The sequence below is a fragment of the Pseudochaenichthys georgianus genome, chromosome 24, assembly GCF_902827115.2.
Source record: "Pseudochaenichthys georgianus chromosome 24, fPseGeo1.2, whole genome shotgun sequence".
Classification (NCBI taxonomy): Eukaryota; Metazoa; Chordata; class Actinopteri; order Perciformes; family Channichthyidae; genus Pseudochaenichthys; species Pseudochaenichthys georgianus.
This window is the reverse complement of record NC_047526.1, coordinates 26,805,413-26,822,948: the sequence shown is the minus strand read 5'-3', so window position 1 is coordinate 26,822,948 and position 17,536 is coordinate 26,805,413. Positions and strand designations below refer to the sequence as shown.

Below are 17,536 nucleotides of genomic sequence, written 5' to 3'. Positions count from 1 at the left end.
GTTTTTTTCAGTACAAGAAACTTTAAGTGCAGTAGCTGAACTGGGTGCTAGCCGGCTAGGCTTTTTTAAATATTATTATTCTAAAGCTGTGACCGTTTTGTTTTTATATTCAGCACTGTGGTGAGGTATTTTGAGTAACTTAAGTGCATTCCTCCCTGTAACAAACAGGTTGGTGTTGTTGTACAGTAGTTGGGTGTCCTGTCACTGTGGACAGGTGCTACTGCAAAGTTTACATTTTGTTATTATAAAGCTGCAAAAATTCAATTTTTTATGTTCAGCACTCAGGCAGCAGCAATATCTTTATTTTAGTTACTGTATGTTTTGTTACCAGAGAGACTTGAGTTTAAGTCAAGCACTTTGTTTAAAGCCACAGTAGTTGGCTGTCAAATTCATTTTAGTTATTCATTTTAGCCACAATAGTTGGCTCCAGGTTCCACATTTTGAATGTAGTAATGTTTGTTCAGTATTCAGCACCTACAGACTAAAGACAAAGTTATGTTTTTGTTACAAGAGAGACAAATGTTGTCCGTTTAAATTCATTGTACTCACGTGACGTCTAAGAGTAAGAGTGCAATAAATATCTTCATTGAAACGATGACAATCGTGTGAGAATCGTGATCTCAATTCTTATGGAGGAAAATCGTGATTCACATTTGAGCAAGAATCGTGCAGCACTAGCTCGCCTCTATGTATGCTTTGTGTTATTTCTATCATTTTGACAGCCGACAAATCCATGACTCTGTGCTCAGCTTTATGTGGGTTCACTGCAGAGGGAAGCATCATTTATGTACAGCAGATATGCAAATAAGCCTGATCTCCTGTTGCAGCAGGATGTAGACTTAACTTACTGCTGATCCAAATTAAACCAACAAGTCTGCTCAAGATGACACTAAGCCTGAGGAATGTGATTACAACTGAACATATTCATCACCTGCTGTGGTCTTTTCTAAAAATAAGCTAATGTCCCCTATAAAAAGAAATGGGTGCATTAGTGCAATGTTTGACACTAGGTAGAAATGATATGGCTAATATGTTGGACTCCGCTGTGACATGTTTACATGCTTTAAAGTTCAGAAAGGTCTATTTTTCTCATACTGCCTGTGCTGCAGCACCTCTTTTCACCCTCAGTTGGGAGAGAAACTCTTTAGACTTTAGGATTTTAGCCTTTGCAGCTCATTTACATGCACACACATTTCTATTACACACTACAGGAAAGGAAACCCCCCCCCAAAACGTAATGGGGCCGCTTTAAGATAGTTCATTACACATGTAGTCATTGTTGGAGAAATGTCGTAATGTGGCTCTTACAACTGATAATGACACAGAAGTGGATGCAATTGGCCAGAATGTCACAAAAGGATAGAAAAAAAAATAGACTGATTTTCAAGCTGTGGATACATGTCTTGAACAACGTTTTAGAAATGCATACATCATGTAACACTAACAAATTCCGAGACAGACAACATGAAGTTCTTTTTACGCGTTGTTAGACATTAAGCTTGTAGTATCATTACATCGTTTTATTACACCTCCTACATCGTGTAGCCGCACTATAATTCATATGTATGGCAGTTCAGTGTGCAAATGATAGCTCAGATAATCAGGCAATATTTTGATATGGTACTATGAAAATTAGTTTTTTAAATATTTTGAGATTTGGTTGAGCAGGGTATACTTGTACTTTTACTAATCCTTTTATTAGAGATGTGTCTGTCTGTTGTTTGTGTTTGTTTTTAGTGTCAGGATGGAACCCTTGTCTTTTTCTCTGCAAACAGAATCTACCTACGGGTACAAATAAATAACCTGAACCTGAACACACCATCCTTTTCTATCTCTGACTGGTTATGTCAACAGTGAGAGTGATTGTGAGAGTACTTCCTGAAACTCACTTCTCCTTTCTCATTCCTTTTTAACATTGATTCATAAACATGATAACCAATTCATTTAGTAGAAAAGGTCTAAAACCTCATTTTAAATGTTGGCTTTAGGTGACCTCCAGGAGTGGTCTGAAACTGTTAGCGCTGTTCATGAGACAAATTGGATTTCAGTGTTTATACTAGAGAACCACATACTATGAACCACGCCTGTCTTGCAATACAAGGTGTTCAAAGCAAATTTGTTGCCCTCACTAAGGTGCCGTTTACACAAGGACAAAACAGGTTGTATCTGCTACTTTTCTCTCGCATATAGCCCGTTCGTTCACACGAGGCCGACACGTAAACGTGGAAACGGACCCCGCAAACGATAACGGGTCCCAAGGTGGATAGATCTGCAAACGGAACGCACTGGGGAGGCAAACGGCTCCGTGTGTACGCCTCTATACGATCATTTACTGATAACGATGAAATAGCCCCGTCTCCCTCTCCCCACGTCTCCCTCTCCCCACGTCTCCTGCTCAGAGATCAGCTGCTGGGCTGTCAGAAGAGGGGGAGGAAAAGAGAGGCTCCGTTTATTATTCTTATATGATTATATAGAGTCGTTATCAATTTGTTTTAAAGCTCAATAAATAAGAAGACCTCTGACCGGCACTTTTCTAATTTTGTCCGGAAGATGTCAACTTTAACGAACATGTTGACCGGCGGAAAAAAATGTTAACGGAAACTCTGCCGCACGGTTCCCTTGTCCCTTGTAAGAGGCGGAGAGGTGGGTGTTTTTCATCTGCTGGTGGACTACCGGAGAGAATTACAGCAGGAGCACACGCCGTCCACCGCAGAGAATAAACAGAAAGGCAACCATGGCAACTAGTGGTGAAAGATAATTATCGGTCCGATATTAGGAATTATGACGTCATCCCGATAAACCCGATAAAAGTATTAATAGCCCCGATAATATACAATATATTTTTTGGGTAAAAAAAAAGAAAAAAGTACTGCGGTGTGGGTGGATTGGGATGAGGGGCGCTTGTTTTTCACTCGGCTCCTCCCGTTTTGCCAGTACTGTGGTATTAGTGCAAAAACTACAGGTACATTTAATATATATATATTATATTATTATCGGTTATCGGTATCGGTCTTGAGAAGCAGGAAGTTATCGGTATCGGTTTAAAAAAAACAATATCGTGCATCCCTAATGGCAACCATGCTCTGGGGTCTTCTTCGCTGCTTTTGGTGTATTTTGTGGCGGCAGCAGCGCCACTTACAGGCATATGTATTACAGCGTTTCCAGCGGGTCGAGCGGTCTCGTGTGAACGGACACGTTAATTGAGCTGAATGCGTGTGAACAGAAGACTTTTTTGAAAACTAATTCGGTGCGTAAACGCAAACGTACCCGTTTCGTCCTTGTGTAAATGGGGCCTAAGTAGTTTGTCTAAGGTCACACTATATTTTAATACAGTGCTATAGAGTGCCGCAGTGACGCGTCCTAAAACCCGGAAGTAAGTTAGCATTTTACCACGTCCGGTTCCTTCGACAAAAAGCAATGCAATTTCTCCATAGGATTTTGGAAAATAGCTGAAATAAGGTCTGTGGTTGAGACACATTGAAGAGACAGATCACGTTTTGTTCTAGGACATTAAATCCATCAGCAGTGACCCCACTGGTGATTTTTGAAGAGTTTACGTGTCTGAAAAACGATGGTTGTTACCAAGTGGTTGAATAGGAGTACAGAAGTTGTCGAGGCCGTTTTACGTCATTACACCGAACACGTTAACACTCCCGCCAAGTTTGTTTTTCCCCGTGTTCTGCTTGAAAGCAAGTACCTGCCTCCTGCAAACTGTTCAAACAAACGCTTCAACTTGTACACTTTTGAATCTGTATGTTTGAATATGGATCTTAAGTTGGCGTGACGTTGAAGCAGCGACCCCGCTGTAGTTCCTTTTATAGCATAACGTTAGCATTTTGCTTCTGGCGACTAGATTTATGATTCGAAAATTATAAAAGTAGGGTAGACGTGTAGATATTATCCAGCTGAACAAAACGTGATCCGTCTCTTAAATGTGTTTCAACCACAGACCTTATTTCGAGCTATTTTCCAAAATCCTATGGAGAAATTGCATTGCGTTTTTGTCGAAGGAACCGGAAAGAGTTTACTTCCAGGTTTTAGGACGCGTCACTAGCCGCGTTCACACTGCGGTACTTTTCCCACAAAGGTTCATGCGAACTTAGTTCATGATCGCGTTCACACCAAAAAGAGCCGGTACTAAAAGTAGTTCATGCGAACCTTTTTACCCCCTCGAAAGTCCCTGCTAGAGAGCAGGGACTTTCGAGCAGCTCTTTTTTGAGAAAAGAGCTATATTCCTGATTGGCTGGGCGAATTGCAAACCACGCCCCGTAAAACTCCCAAAAAGTTTTGTGAAGCCGCCATTTTATTATCCTCGCATTAGCATTATTAGCATTAGCATTAGCCCAGCGCAGAAACGCAAAGAGACTAACTTATGGCAACACAAAATAAAACATGGGAGCGGTGGAGATGAGGAGGTGTCGGCGTTCTGGCGATTTACTCGGAAGCCAGTCCCCAACTCCGGGGACTTCCGGCCGGGGACTTTGGGCGGCAGTATACGCCGTGAAGTGGGTTGCGGCCTGCCAGTAAACCCAAAGCAGAAGAAGAAGAAGTGACGTCAGCGGCTTCATTTGCCTAATCCACCCCCAGGGACTTTTTCTGGTGTGAACGTGATCTGTACTTAGTTCATGCGAACTAAAGAGTTCGCATGAACTAAGTTCTCATGAACCTTTTGTGGGAAAAGTACCGCAGTGTGAACGCGGCTACTGTGGCACTCTATACTTTTAAAGCCTTGGTAAAATATTTCAGTAACGTTTGTCAGAAAAACGAATTAAAGTGGGTCCAAATCCACATTTAAAATAGTTTCAAAACATTGTCATATTGTGTTTTTACTACTGAATAAAAGTCAGATGTAGAAAAAATGTTTTGCAAATGACTTAACATTTTCTCCCTGATTAACACTTTGTTGCTACTATGTACTGAGGAAATGCATAGAACATGTTTGTTGGACCAAGGTTGGACAATGACTCTGAGTGACAAACTTGAATTTGAGAAAACTTTGCCAACAAGTCTTTTAAAATATATAATTGTTGTACATCTGTTTAACCATGAGCATGTTTGTCTGTCTTTCCCCCTTCAGTAACGGAGTGGGGCGACGACGTACGGCCGATTTCTGAAGAAGAAGCCATGGTCATCGTCAACCACCAATCCACAGGAGACGTGTGCACCCTCATGATGTGCCTGCAAGACAAGGGCATGGTGAGAACTGAGAGAAATGTGTTTCATCATCCCTTTAAGGAACTACAGGAATGTAACATTAGGGTCGAACACTGTCACGTTGTCGTCAATACAAGCCGTGCAGCAACTCGAGCCTGCATGGTGTTGGCACTGTGTGTGTATTCTGCTGTTTCTGTCTGGGCATGTTGGTGTGTTTGTCACTGCAGAGGAGGAAATCCTGAATGCACTCATGATCTAAACACCCTTTAATTATGTTTGTTTTAGGAATGTTTGTCAAAGGTCAGCCAAAAGCCTAACTGGCAGTTATTTGGCCAAATGATAAAGAACAATGTTCAGTTCAAATGAAAGGAAGGGTAATCTTTGAATTATCATACGCTATTAGTTATCAAGTTAAGAAATTCTTTCCTTTAGTGTTTACTCTAAATTACATGGAGTTCAGTTCAGTATACTCTGATTACGTGCCCCATATTACTTATTAAGGATCATTTCCATACCTTCATTTAAATAACCCTTTTTGTACACAGCATTTTTCCTACTCACATATTGCCTTTTGGCAGTTAACATTGTTTTTGTAAAACAAGAGTAAGCATTGGTCATGGGATGATGCTTTTCAAGTCAAAACAGTCGACACGTTTGAAGCAGGCAGCCTCGTAAAGCAGAGCTGTGGTTTGCTGCATTCAAATGGCAAAATGCGAGTTTGCGCATTGAGCAGAGTTTTACCCTCAGCCAACCAACAGCAGCTGTGCAAAGACCTGAGCGGTGGCTGACGTGCATTCTTTCACACTGAGCATTTCCAACAAGGCCAGGAAGTGAAACGTGCCCAAACATCAGCAAACACACACCCAAACATCAGCAAACACACACACACACACACACACACACACACACACACACACACACACACACACACACACACACACACACACACACACACACACACACACACACACACACACACACACACCTTCCTCTGTTTCAATAGTATACTTGTTCAACACATCTAATTTACTGCAGAGGATGTTTTTCTCCAGACAGGATGGTTGACACACTACAACATGTAGAGCTGCAGGCCGTAGTGTCAATCACTCTGTCGCCGTGTTGATTAGGGCGCACCATTTGGTAAAATAGTTCATTATGGCCATATCATTTGCGATAATAAATGGATGATCTTTATAGGATCTGTATACCTGGATACCTTGTTAAGTGTGTCGAGTAAAATGATTGGGCTGGGATATCTCTGCACCTCCAAGATCCTTCATGTAAAATTGAAGTTTGAGACATATTTTACCTTTACCAAATATTGCTCTTACTGCGATCAGTATGTTGCACAATCAAATCAAATCCAGTTTTATTTATATAGCACATTTAAAAGCGATTTTTGGTCGAGCCAAAGTGCTGTACATGTAATAAAAACACATTACTACAATCACAATAAATAATTTACAACAGAAATTTAAAAAACGAAAACACAGGGAAATATTGTGATTTTGATCAAATGTAAACAATTGTGCAGCTCTACTGTTGATGTTGTTCTTCTTTGTTAAATGGACATTGTTATTGGCTCAGTTGCCAGGGATGACATGCAGCCACTAATCTTCACCAGAAGCTAATTAATCACAGAAAAATAGCTTCTATTTCTTGAAACATGTTGCCAACAGCAGAGGTCTGCAAATAGAATCAAGTTCTGTGGGAAACACTGCAACCTGCAGCCACCCGACTCCTGCTGGAGATTAGCTGTGAATTCTGGGCCCGGTGGGATGCAGCTGTGTTGTTGTGTGTTTATTATTTTGTTTTTGTTTTTTGCTGAGGCTGGCGCTGCAACAAACATGATGACATGATCCGCCTCAACAACTGCATCCCTGGCCCAGTTTATCCTCTTGGCACAGTAAGCCAAAGCTGCGCCGCTGCAGGTCACGAGGGTGGAAGTGCTCACTGGGGCAGAGGCAGGCAAAAGAAAAGTCATGTGTTTTGGTTACAGGTAAACACAGGATTGATATTTTCATTGTATTTCTTTTTCAGGCGTTACAAAAAATGATGTGGTTGATGGACCATGTGTTCAAATACACAAACTTTGGCCTAGTGTCCCTGATCCACGGGGACTTCTTCATCAGACAGGTAAGAGACCCTCAACTGGCAGCATTGGTGATTAAATACTGGGAGCAAAGAGCTGCAACACAAGAAGTACACTGGGGGGATTCTAATTGATGTCAGACACTGAAGATGTATTGGTAGTTACGGCCACAAACCAACTCTGAAGCTCTGTCCCCTGAAATGCTCCCCTTACCCACAGACAGTTAATAATCAAACAATACATCAGCAAGACATAACCAGCTATGTTTCTTGCAGAGAAGCTGGCTCCAGAAGGCCTCGGGTAAATTAAGGTTTACCCATTTACTCATAGCATATTCATACAGACCTATTATTATCTGAGGGAGTGAATGCTTACAGTCTTGCTTTATGCATATTCAGAAGTAATCAAAGGGGGTCATGTCCTAACACAGCTGATGAAGAGAGCCTGAAAAAACAGGCGCTGGCTTATCGTCAAACAATAGAGCGTCCAAGATCAAATAACTACTGTCTTCCCAGGAAGAGAAACACAAACTGAGGTGAGGATACAAGTGGAGAATCAATAGATGGAGACGAGTTAAATACATTTTCTAACACCATCCATCAATCACATTTAAGTCGCATAGCCCCAATATCACAATTACACAGTTGTCTCAGGCGGCTTCACAGTGTGCACAGCATACAACGCGCTCTGTCCTGAGACCCTCACAGTGCACAAGGGAAAAAACAGGATTAAAGGGGAAACAATGGCAGAAACCTTGCAGAGAGCAAAAAAAGTAGGTTCTCACTCATAGTTCGGACCAATATGCAATAGATGTCTTGTATAGATAAAAAAATAGATAATGAAATGACAACATAGACAATCCAAATGGCAAAAAGTGATTAAGTGATTAAAAAAAGATGGATCAAAAGGTGGTTTTTCGGTCTACTTTTAAAAGTGAGACATGCTGCAGTGTCTTTGTATTGGTCACACCTAGGGAAGGGTATCGAGAACCAGTACTAAGTCAGTACCGGTACCTGATTGGACGGTATTGGTATACCGTTAAGCCGCTGGACAAACGGTGCTGCCATCGGTATACGAATTACGCTACTTCCTTAGTTCAAACAATTCTGGTTGGTTGGGAACCCTTATCCCGTGTGAAGTATCCGGTTTGAGTACCACTCTGATTGGCCACTGGGAATGCCACTCGTCATCTCTCCTAACAGCGCTCTTATTATTGTGAGACTCCCGGGGGCAGACCATAGGGGCAGACACAACATCTTGCTAGAAACAGCGTCTCAAGGCTTCTTAACATTTAACAACCTATTAATGATGCATACCCACTTAACGGGAAGACACCCAGCTAACTGACGATATTACCAAGAGTCTAAATCAACACTTAGCAAAACGGGCTAACGGCTACTTTAGCACATAACTGGCAAAAGCGATCTTTTCTACGTCATTTTATCGGTTAATCCAATGTCTCTGTGTAACTTTAAAATTATTACTGATAATCCATCATTACAATTATAAATAATAAACGCAATAAACAGATTATAATGGTTAGCCGACCGGAGCTTCCGGTTTAGGAGATGCGCACGCAGCGTCTCGTTTTAACTGAATAATGGTCATGTTTACATGGATTTATGAACTGCCCCTAATTACCGCCCCCCTTCCAGAGACACACTGTCAAACAGACTCATACCTGCTTGGTATGACTTTGAAAAAGTTACATTCAATTACAATAAAATGACTGTTGTTTAATCTTCACATCTTGTAATCAATCAAATTATTGAAACGTATCGAAAAATACCGGTATCGATAATTAAGCAGTATCGGAATCGATAAAATCCTAACGATACCCATCCCTAGTCACACCTGATATTAGGCCATCAGAGGTTGAACATTAACACGCTGTGATTTACGTACTATACATTTGCATTCAGGGTGCTGCCAGGCCGGTTTACTTTCTTAGTGATGTGTGTCAAGGCTACATTCACCTTTCTTTTTTTGCTGGGAGATGAATGATTATTTTCCCTCACATTTCAACACCTTGTTTTTTCCCTATTTATTTCAGGATTACAGTTTTTTTTAGGTCATAACTCACCTCTTTCAACCACCCCTGGTTTGTACTGCACTATGTGAAGTGGAGCCGTTACCCATCTGCTTGTCCCAGCTGGACAGCAGTTACGTTAGTGAGGCTTTCTACCAGCATTGTGTCCTCAGAGAAGGTTAGGGGCAGTGGACAGAAGTGTGTGTGTGTGTGTGTGTGTGTGTGTGTGTGTGTGTGTGTGTGTGTGTGTGTGTGTGTGTGGTTATTTGGGCAGCTGGAGCAGAGCTCTGACAGATCTCTACTCAATGAGCCAAAAGGGATTGCTTAGGGGAAATCCTGGAATGTCCTAAAAGTGTTGGGAAGTTTATTCAAGACAGGAAAGAATAATTACTTGCAGAGCTTAACAAATGACAGAATGTTATTAAACTAGTTGGCTCCAATCACAAGAAACAAATAGGATATATTAATTGTATCTAGTATAAGGCATATTGAAATGTTCTCTTTTTTGTCCCAGGCTTGCAGTTCATTTACACCTTTTTATTGGATTTATTTTACTGCGAAAAAATCCAGGGAAGCTCTAACTTTTTTTAAATGTAATTTTAAACAGTGCGCAAGACATTTCCAAAACATAATAACATGCCACCAACACTGCAAGCTGAGATTGGTATGCATTTTCAAAAATGCCATTTAGTTATGGCCTATTAGTTCCCAGCATCAGGCGCTCCAACCAAGTGAAAAATGGACACTTTAATTACCGGCTTTAGCACAATTAGAGAGAACATTTCCACACACTCATTTATATGCTGCTGTTTGTGCTTCCTGACAAAGCCTCCTCTGTGTGATAATAGCAGACAGCTGGATGGCTAATATTCCATTCCCAGCAAGTAGAGACCGACCGAATGAAGTTAAATCTTCACATAATACATTTCATAGCCACAGATAATAAACAAACACAAACTCAGAGCACAAACCAGTGTCTTCTCTTCAGTCTGCTCCTCTCTTAATGTTCAATCCAACCGTTACATTCATAACAAGGCCGCCACACTGAGCGAAACATCTGTCATTAGTGGACATGTGTTGTTGCTAAGCTAAACTTAATGGCACAATCTCCAATAATATATCGATTTTAAAATATTGCTATAACGTTCAGTAACATCACTGCTGATAGGTTGGCTAAGTTGCAAACAAAGGTAGTTTTGTTGTAAAATGAATGAACATCCCAGTCATCCCACTTTTCGTCTTTGAGCTGCAGAAACACCGCAGCCATGGCGAGAGGGAATTACATTTGTTAGGCGCTGTGCCGACTGCCGAGGGTGAAGCACCCTGAGCTGCGTACAGCCACACGGGCTGCAGTGGAGGAGCAAACCAAGTGGTTTCTGCCCTCTCTCTCCCCCTCTCTGTGATCCACTCTTGTGTGTGCATTCTTGACATCCTTCCCCAGAATACTTCACACATCCTCACAGCTCAGCACGCATCTGGCCGAGCCTCCTGAGCCTCTGCCGTCCACTCAGTGGCGGACATGTCTCTGGCATCGTTTTGCACAGCAACACATCGCTGGCTTTGATGACCGTAGCTCACTAACTTGTGGTACCGGGTCGTGATTGGACACTTTTTCCTTGTTAGTGTTGGTGTTCTCAAACTTAAACATGAAATTAGAGGCACACCATAAAAAAGTGTTTCATGTTTTTTATTTTAATGATGTACAATTAAAGCCATAAAAGGTTTATATCCTGAATACACTCAAAAAACTCAAGAGTTATTACTTTAGTTTCATAAAAATTAAATGCCTCCATTGTAGTCCTTTGTTTACTTCATTAACATAGTGACATCACTATGTAACTAAGCTTAACCTTTCATTCTTGTAGTATGTCCTCTTAGTAATTTAACAAAGGAAGTTAGAATACCACATATTTAGTAGTTGATACCAATACCAGTTAATTCTATTATGGTAAAAACAACAACAACAACAATGAATCCAATGTATTTTTTACCTACATTAAGTTATTTACTACAATTTGCAAACAATTTTTTATAAGAAGTTAGTTTTATTTACCTCTCAAATACATATAATCTATATTAAAAAAACGGCATCTATAGAAGTTCTAATTTAAAGCCATAAGACATTGAAACAGCAGAAACCAAAACAAAGCGGCGGCATGTGTTCAGACGCCACGGTGCAGCCCCGCTCTGCTAATGCATTTAAATTGGCTTTTGACCGGGTCTAACTAAAAATCAATCTCTCCTCTCCGTCCCGTTACTGCTAATGCTCTGAATGTTGTCAAGGCCATCATGTTTTTTCATCCATTTCAGTCATACTATTTGTTCTTCTCTGAGTGCTCCTGTTGCTGCAGCTTGTTTTAATTTGTTATGATGTTTGTATGCGGACAAAAAACATCCATCAAGTTAATTAGATGAAATTAGCATTTAGCCTCAATCATTGTGTTGAAACAATCTGTTAGGGTTTAATGCATTTGTGTTGAAGGTAGTCACCTAGTTTTAGGGGCGCTTTTATTAGGACAAAATATAAAATGGGTAGTTGCAGCCTTAAAAAGTAATTATTTGTCCATATTGGATTGGATTTAATTTACAGATTTACAGTTAAGCTGTTTCTTCACATATAATTACGGAACACATTTGACATTTTGTATCAACGAGAGATCAGCTCATAGGTTCCAAGAAAAAATTCTGCATGAAGAAAATGAATAAATTGGACTAAAGAAGTCTTTGTGGATTAAGATTATAATTTTTCCCAAATAATGTTTTCTGTTATATTATGTGTCATGTATGGTTGTTGATGTTCATTTGATGTCTCTTTGTGAAAAGCATGTCTCCAGGGATAGTAAACGTTGAATTGATTCCTTCCTTAAAACAAGTGTTGGGGCTTTTATTTATTTCCTTATTTTAACTTGTAAATGTTCTACTTCATTTTATTTTATACTTTATTTTATTTCATATTCTGTTTTACCATATTATTATTTGTCATTTGAATGGAAAAGTCCTATGTCAGGATATGTCATGATTTTTAAAAATGAAAATAAACAAAAAAAGAAGTGTTGGGGATTTGAGTCCACTGACGCTGCTCTGGAAACCCTTATGGAAACGGATCAATTATAATGTTTTATTTACTCAAACATACTTCCTCTGTTCCCACAGGGTAAAGCATACAGAGACAAGCAGCTGGTCTACCTGAAAGACCACCTAGAGAAATACTACCACAACCGCGACAGGAAGTGGATAGTTCTCTTCCCGGAGGGCGGCTTCTTGCGCAAACGGCGGGAAACGAGCCAGTTGTTCGCCAAGAAGCACTCTCTCCCCCACCTGAACCACGTCACTTTGCCTCGCCTCGGGGCCACACAAGTTATCCTGAAGACGCTGTGTGCCCAGCAGGAGAACGGCAGCGTGGGCAGCGAGACTGGAACCCCCAACAAGACGGGTAAATAAAACGCTTTTTATTTGGCACTCATGATTACTAAATCCATTCACAATAATGTTTGTGGGACCTTTAGCGTTGGTTATGATCAGGACTTTGTTAAATGAGCTTGGGATGTATTTTTGTGCTATTTATCAATCTAGATTGTGTTAGTCTGCGTTGATAAGTGTTGGAAATATCAACCATTGATGTCTGACTTTTCTTTTAACTCTGAAACTATGGAACAATAATGTTTTTTCCAGAAATTAGCCCCCAGTTACTCGACAAACTCCACATACAGATTTGTTGTGCGAGCAGTTTTTTTGTTTAAACGGTTTTATTTCTGCCGTTTTCATCGTATCACAGCGCAAGAGGAAGCATGAATCTACTCGTGAAGGATGCGCACGCTCCCTTGTCGGCTGCTGTAGTTCAGAGAAGAAAGGAAATACATTTTTGAAATAAAGAATGTAGCCGCTTTTAGCACCACAAGCCAATTTCCAGCTTGTTCGATTATAGTCAGGGAAGAGCAGACACCCCTAAGGCTGATATCTCCAACACTCAGCACCACACACCAAAACAATCACATTTATGAAGAGCATTACAAAAAAAACTGGGTGTACCATCCCTTTCTAGGTTTGTTTTATGGTCATATTATGCCTTAAATAGAAAGTTGTAAGTAAAATCTCTTTTCCACTTTAATAGCATTGTCAGAGCCCGTTATCCCGTGCCCCTCTTCCCTCAGCACTGACCTTCAGTCATGTTTTCTAGGCTTTTAAGAGGCTATAAATAAGTTCCATGCTTTCTAAAAACAGCATTTCCATAGACATCATCTTAAGTGGTTACCCCAGAAATTACTCCTTTTTGGGTTTTTAGTCCCCTGGGTCACATCACATCTGTAAAAAAAAGTATAAATAAACTGCAGGCCACAAACTCCAGAGGTGGAGCTGCTGCACTCTTTGCTGTGAGGGCATCTTTTTTTAAACTCATAACAAACAGCCATTGATAAGAAATGTTAAATGGATTTTGAGCATATTATATTGGACTTGTGTGTATTATTTGATAAGGGGACCTATCATGCTAAATGCACTTTTTGATGTCTTTTATACATAAACATGTGTCCCCGGTGTGTCAGGGAACTCACAAAGTGTCAGAAACAAAACTCTCTTTTCCTTCGTACCCAAATCTCTAAAAACGGGGGAACAACGGAGCTGATCCAGATTTGCGTCCGATATGATGTAATATCGGAAATGTGGACACACGGCCCTATCAGAAACGTTGCTATCAGAAACAATGCCTGACGTGTTTTGGACGTAATATGGTCTTCGTTTACATTAGCATCGCTAACACTCAGAGCTAACCTGTACTGGAGAGAGTATGTGTAAGAAGCAGGATATAAAAAAAGGAACTTACATCATAGACATGTTTTTATATATTTGTATATATCGGAGACATTATATATCCCTAAAATTAGCATAATAGGAGACCTTTACTGCTATTCCTGGGGAAGTCTAGCAGATGTTTTGTATTCCTTTACATTTGCTCTCTAACACTGTACTGCAGCTCTTGATCAGATGAGATCTTATGTTGCCTCGAAGGCCAAGGATGGAGCATACTTTGAACATGAAGCATTAAATCATCACTGTCCTCTGGGGGACCTGGTTTCAATGAGATGGAGAGGAGAGGGGTGACATCATTCACTTCAAGGTCCCTGAAACCACAGTGCTGAATTGCAGGAGTCATTTTTCTGTCTAGAGACGAGTCCTAAATACGGCCAGGAAGAACATTTAAATATTTTGAGAGGGAAATCCTCAGCACTTGGTTTTATTTGCACATATCTAAAGACATCATCTTCACTGGTCGGCAATAAATAAATCCTTGTTGGTTTTTCATTCCCCCTTGTCACATTGGTTCTTAAAATAAGACACAACTGCCTACTGACTTTGACAAGAACACTTCTGCCTCTATGTCCAAGTGTTTTTCTTTATATGGACGGAAATCTAGAAATCATACCATTTCTATTTGTCAGCGAAGTAGCTGATGCATTTTCTGAGAGGTCTTCCGCTGGGGAGAAAAAACAGTTTGAGAGGGGAATCTGTTCAGCTGTACTTCATTTTAATTGCATTTTCTGCAGCTTAAACCCCAATACCAGCAGTCATAACCTTTAGAAATGTTTTCCAGGCAGCTGTTAAAGAGCTATAAATAAATACCATAATTTCTAAAAATTACATTTCTATAGATTTCATCTCAAGTGGTCAGTCCTTGATGCATACTTGTTGGTTTCTTATTCCCCCGGGGTCACTTCGCGTCTTCAAATGAGACAAAACTGCCTGCTGAGTTGGATAATACTTGGTTTTACATTACATTGCATTTAGCTGACGCTTTTATCCAAAGCGACATATAATAAGTGCATTCGACCAAGAAGATACAAACATGAAGAAAACAGAATCATATAAGTACATCAGGTTTCATAGAGCCAGTGCTACTCAACTGGCTTTAGATAAGCCAGTCCTTTATTTATTATTATTATTATTATTATTATTTATTGAAAAAGAGATCATTGATCTCAATGGGATTTTACCTGGATAAATAAAGGTTTTGAATTGAATTATTAGTATATAAGTGCTTTGTTAGTAATTGTATTGCTCGAAGTGGAGTCGAAAGAGATGAGTTTTTAGTCTGCGCCGGAAGGCATTGGGATATTTCTTTTTTTAAATCCTCTGGAGCAGAGAGAGGAGCTGTGGATTATTGTTATTGATTAATGCATCAGTGTTTCTTAAAACACTAAACTCACAACTTAAAATGAAAGCGTTTAGTTTATTTAATCAAAGAGTACATGTTCAATGTGAAAAGTGACAGTAGATATAGATTAGTTGCAATTTAGTGCTATATATATATTATACAAAAAAAATAAAGATTATAATTATTTATTTTTTTAAACACCTTTTCAGGGGGTGCGGGGCTCCGTTGGCGGGGGCGCAGCACCCCTCCAAGACAATGGTCGGGGAAACACTGGAGTCCCAGCAGCTTCTACTGAAGCCTTCCGAGTAAATCGCCAGAACGCCGACACCTCCTCATCTCCACCGCTCCCATGTTTTCTTTTGTGTTGCCATAAGTTAGTCTCTCTGCGTTTGTGCGCTGGGCTAATGCTAATGCTAAAGCGAGGATAATAAAATGGCGGCTTCACAAAACTTTTTTTGAGTTTTACGGGGCGTGGTTTGCAATCCGCCCAGCCAATCAGAAATAGGAACCTTTTTCTCCCACCAAAGTACCTGCTCTCTAGCAGGGACGGAAAAGGGGGTAAAAAAGGTTCTGATGAACTCATTTTAGTTCCGGCTCTTTTTGGTGTGAACGCGACATTTCGGAACTATATCGGAACTAAAGTGGGAAAAGTACTGCGGTGTGAACGCGCCTAATGGGGAGCTCATTCCACCATTTTGGAGCCAGGATAGCAAACCGACGTGTTTTTGTTTATTTGCAAGTCTGCTACTTTCTCAATGTCTACATCTTTAAATGGATGCAGATCTAGATTTTTTTTACCATAATCTTTGTTGGCAATGGAGGTTATCATTTTTTTGAGAAAGGTATTTTTGATTAATTGGGAGAAATTACAGTTTTTCCAACACAAATGCTACTGGTCAGCAATACTGAAGATAGGTGGGATTTTCTTTTCGCTGTACCTTATTTTAATCTGATTTTCTGCACCTTAAACCCCAATGCTTTTGCGCCACAAATATTCATAGTCAAGCAATACGCTGGATATGTCAAATAAAAACTACGGTATAATAAGATTGTTTTTATTTTAACTAAACACCCAACAAAACATAAATGATTTATCCTACTTTTGGCTCGCACTATCTTTCTCTCTAAATGTCCAAGGCCTCTCATGTGCAGTAGCTCATTGCCCCTCTGATGCAGAATGACTTGAATGCTGTTTTGTGGCTGCGTATGAACTCCTGATGGATTCAGCGCACTCAGGACGGACAGCTAGCAGACAGTAAGGACATATCCGCTGAATTTTACAACAATTATATTGGATTAAAACGGCTGACTCCACCTTTTTAACTAAGTGAAGTTATCCAGATAACACAGTAAACCCGCTTCTTGGAACCGTCCCCAGTGTAAAACAGCACAGCGTTAAAACGGACATAAACACACGATGCAATGAGTCCCTCATGTCCGAGCTCACTCGGTTTACCCAGCGGACTCTCCTGGCTCGGGTTCAAAATCAATTTCAAGGGCGTGCTGCGTTAATAGTAATTTGGAGAGACTTTTGGGCCAGCATTATTGAGGAAGTGGCTTTAGCTAACGCAGCTCTGTGTCTGACAGCATCAGCACTAACAAATCCTTTACAAAGTCAACAAACAATGACGACAGCAGTAGTTTTGTTTATAACCTCTGGCAGGAATGGGATTTTAAAAACATTTTAGACACGTCACATTTCATTCCCCCCTGCTTTTGTTTCAGTCCATCTCCCACTTCTTTCTTTTCTGTGTCCTCTCCTCTGTTCCAGCAGCAGGATGAGGGGAAGCTGGTTGCTGCAGTAGGGCTTGTCCTTCCATTTGAATCTAGCTAATGGCATTAAAACCTAGGGCAAGAAAACACACCCCCCCACAAGAGCGCTATGTATTGTGTGTGTGTCTGTCTGGCTGATCAAAGACACAGCTCTGTCTCCCTCTGACCCTCCCTGATGCTCGGCAGCGCTGCCCAGAGCTTGCTGACTCACTCACAGACAAATGGGCCACTGGGAGGAAATAGGATTTGATATAAATGTGTGTGCTGCTGTGTATCAGCCATGCAATGCCAACCGGTCTAAATACACTGCTTGGCACGGATACGAAACACACGGGTCACC

General features: G+C 40.6%; 1 protein-coding gene across 1 annotated transcript in view; it reads left to right on the top strand.

The window, feature by feature from the left end:
• lpgat1 (lysophosphatidylglycerol acyltransferase 1) overlaps positions 1 to 17,536 on the top strand; it is a 70,034-nt gene that overhangs the window by 25,298 nt on the left and 27,200 nt on the right. The window contains exons 3-5 of the mRNA XM_034075975.2: positions 5,078 to 5,196; positions 7,195 to 7,290; positions 12,429 to 12,708. Coding sequence (XP_033931866.1) covers positions 5,078 to 5,196; positions 7,195 to 7,290; positions 12,429 to 12,708 — 495 coding nt within the window. The remainder of the gene's footprint in view (positions 1 to 5,077; positions 5,197 to 7,194; positions 7,291 to 12,428; positions 12,709 to 17,536) is intronic.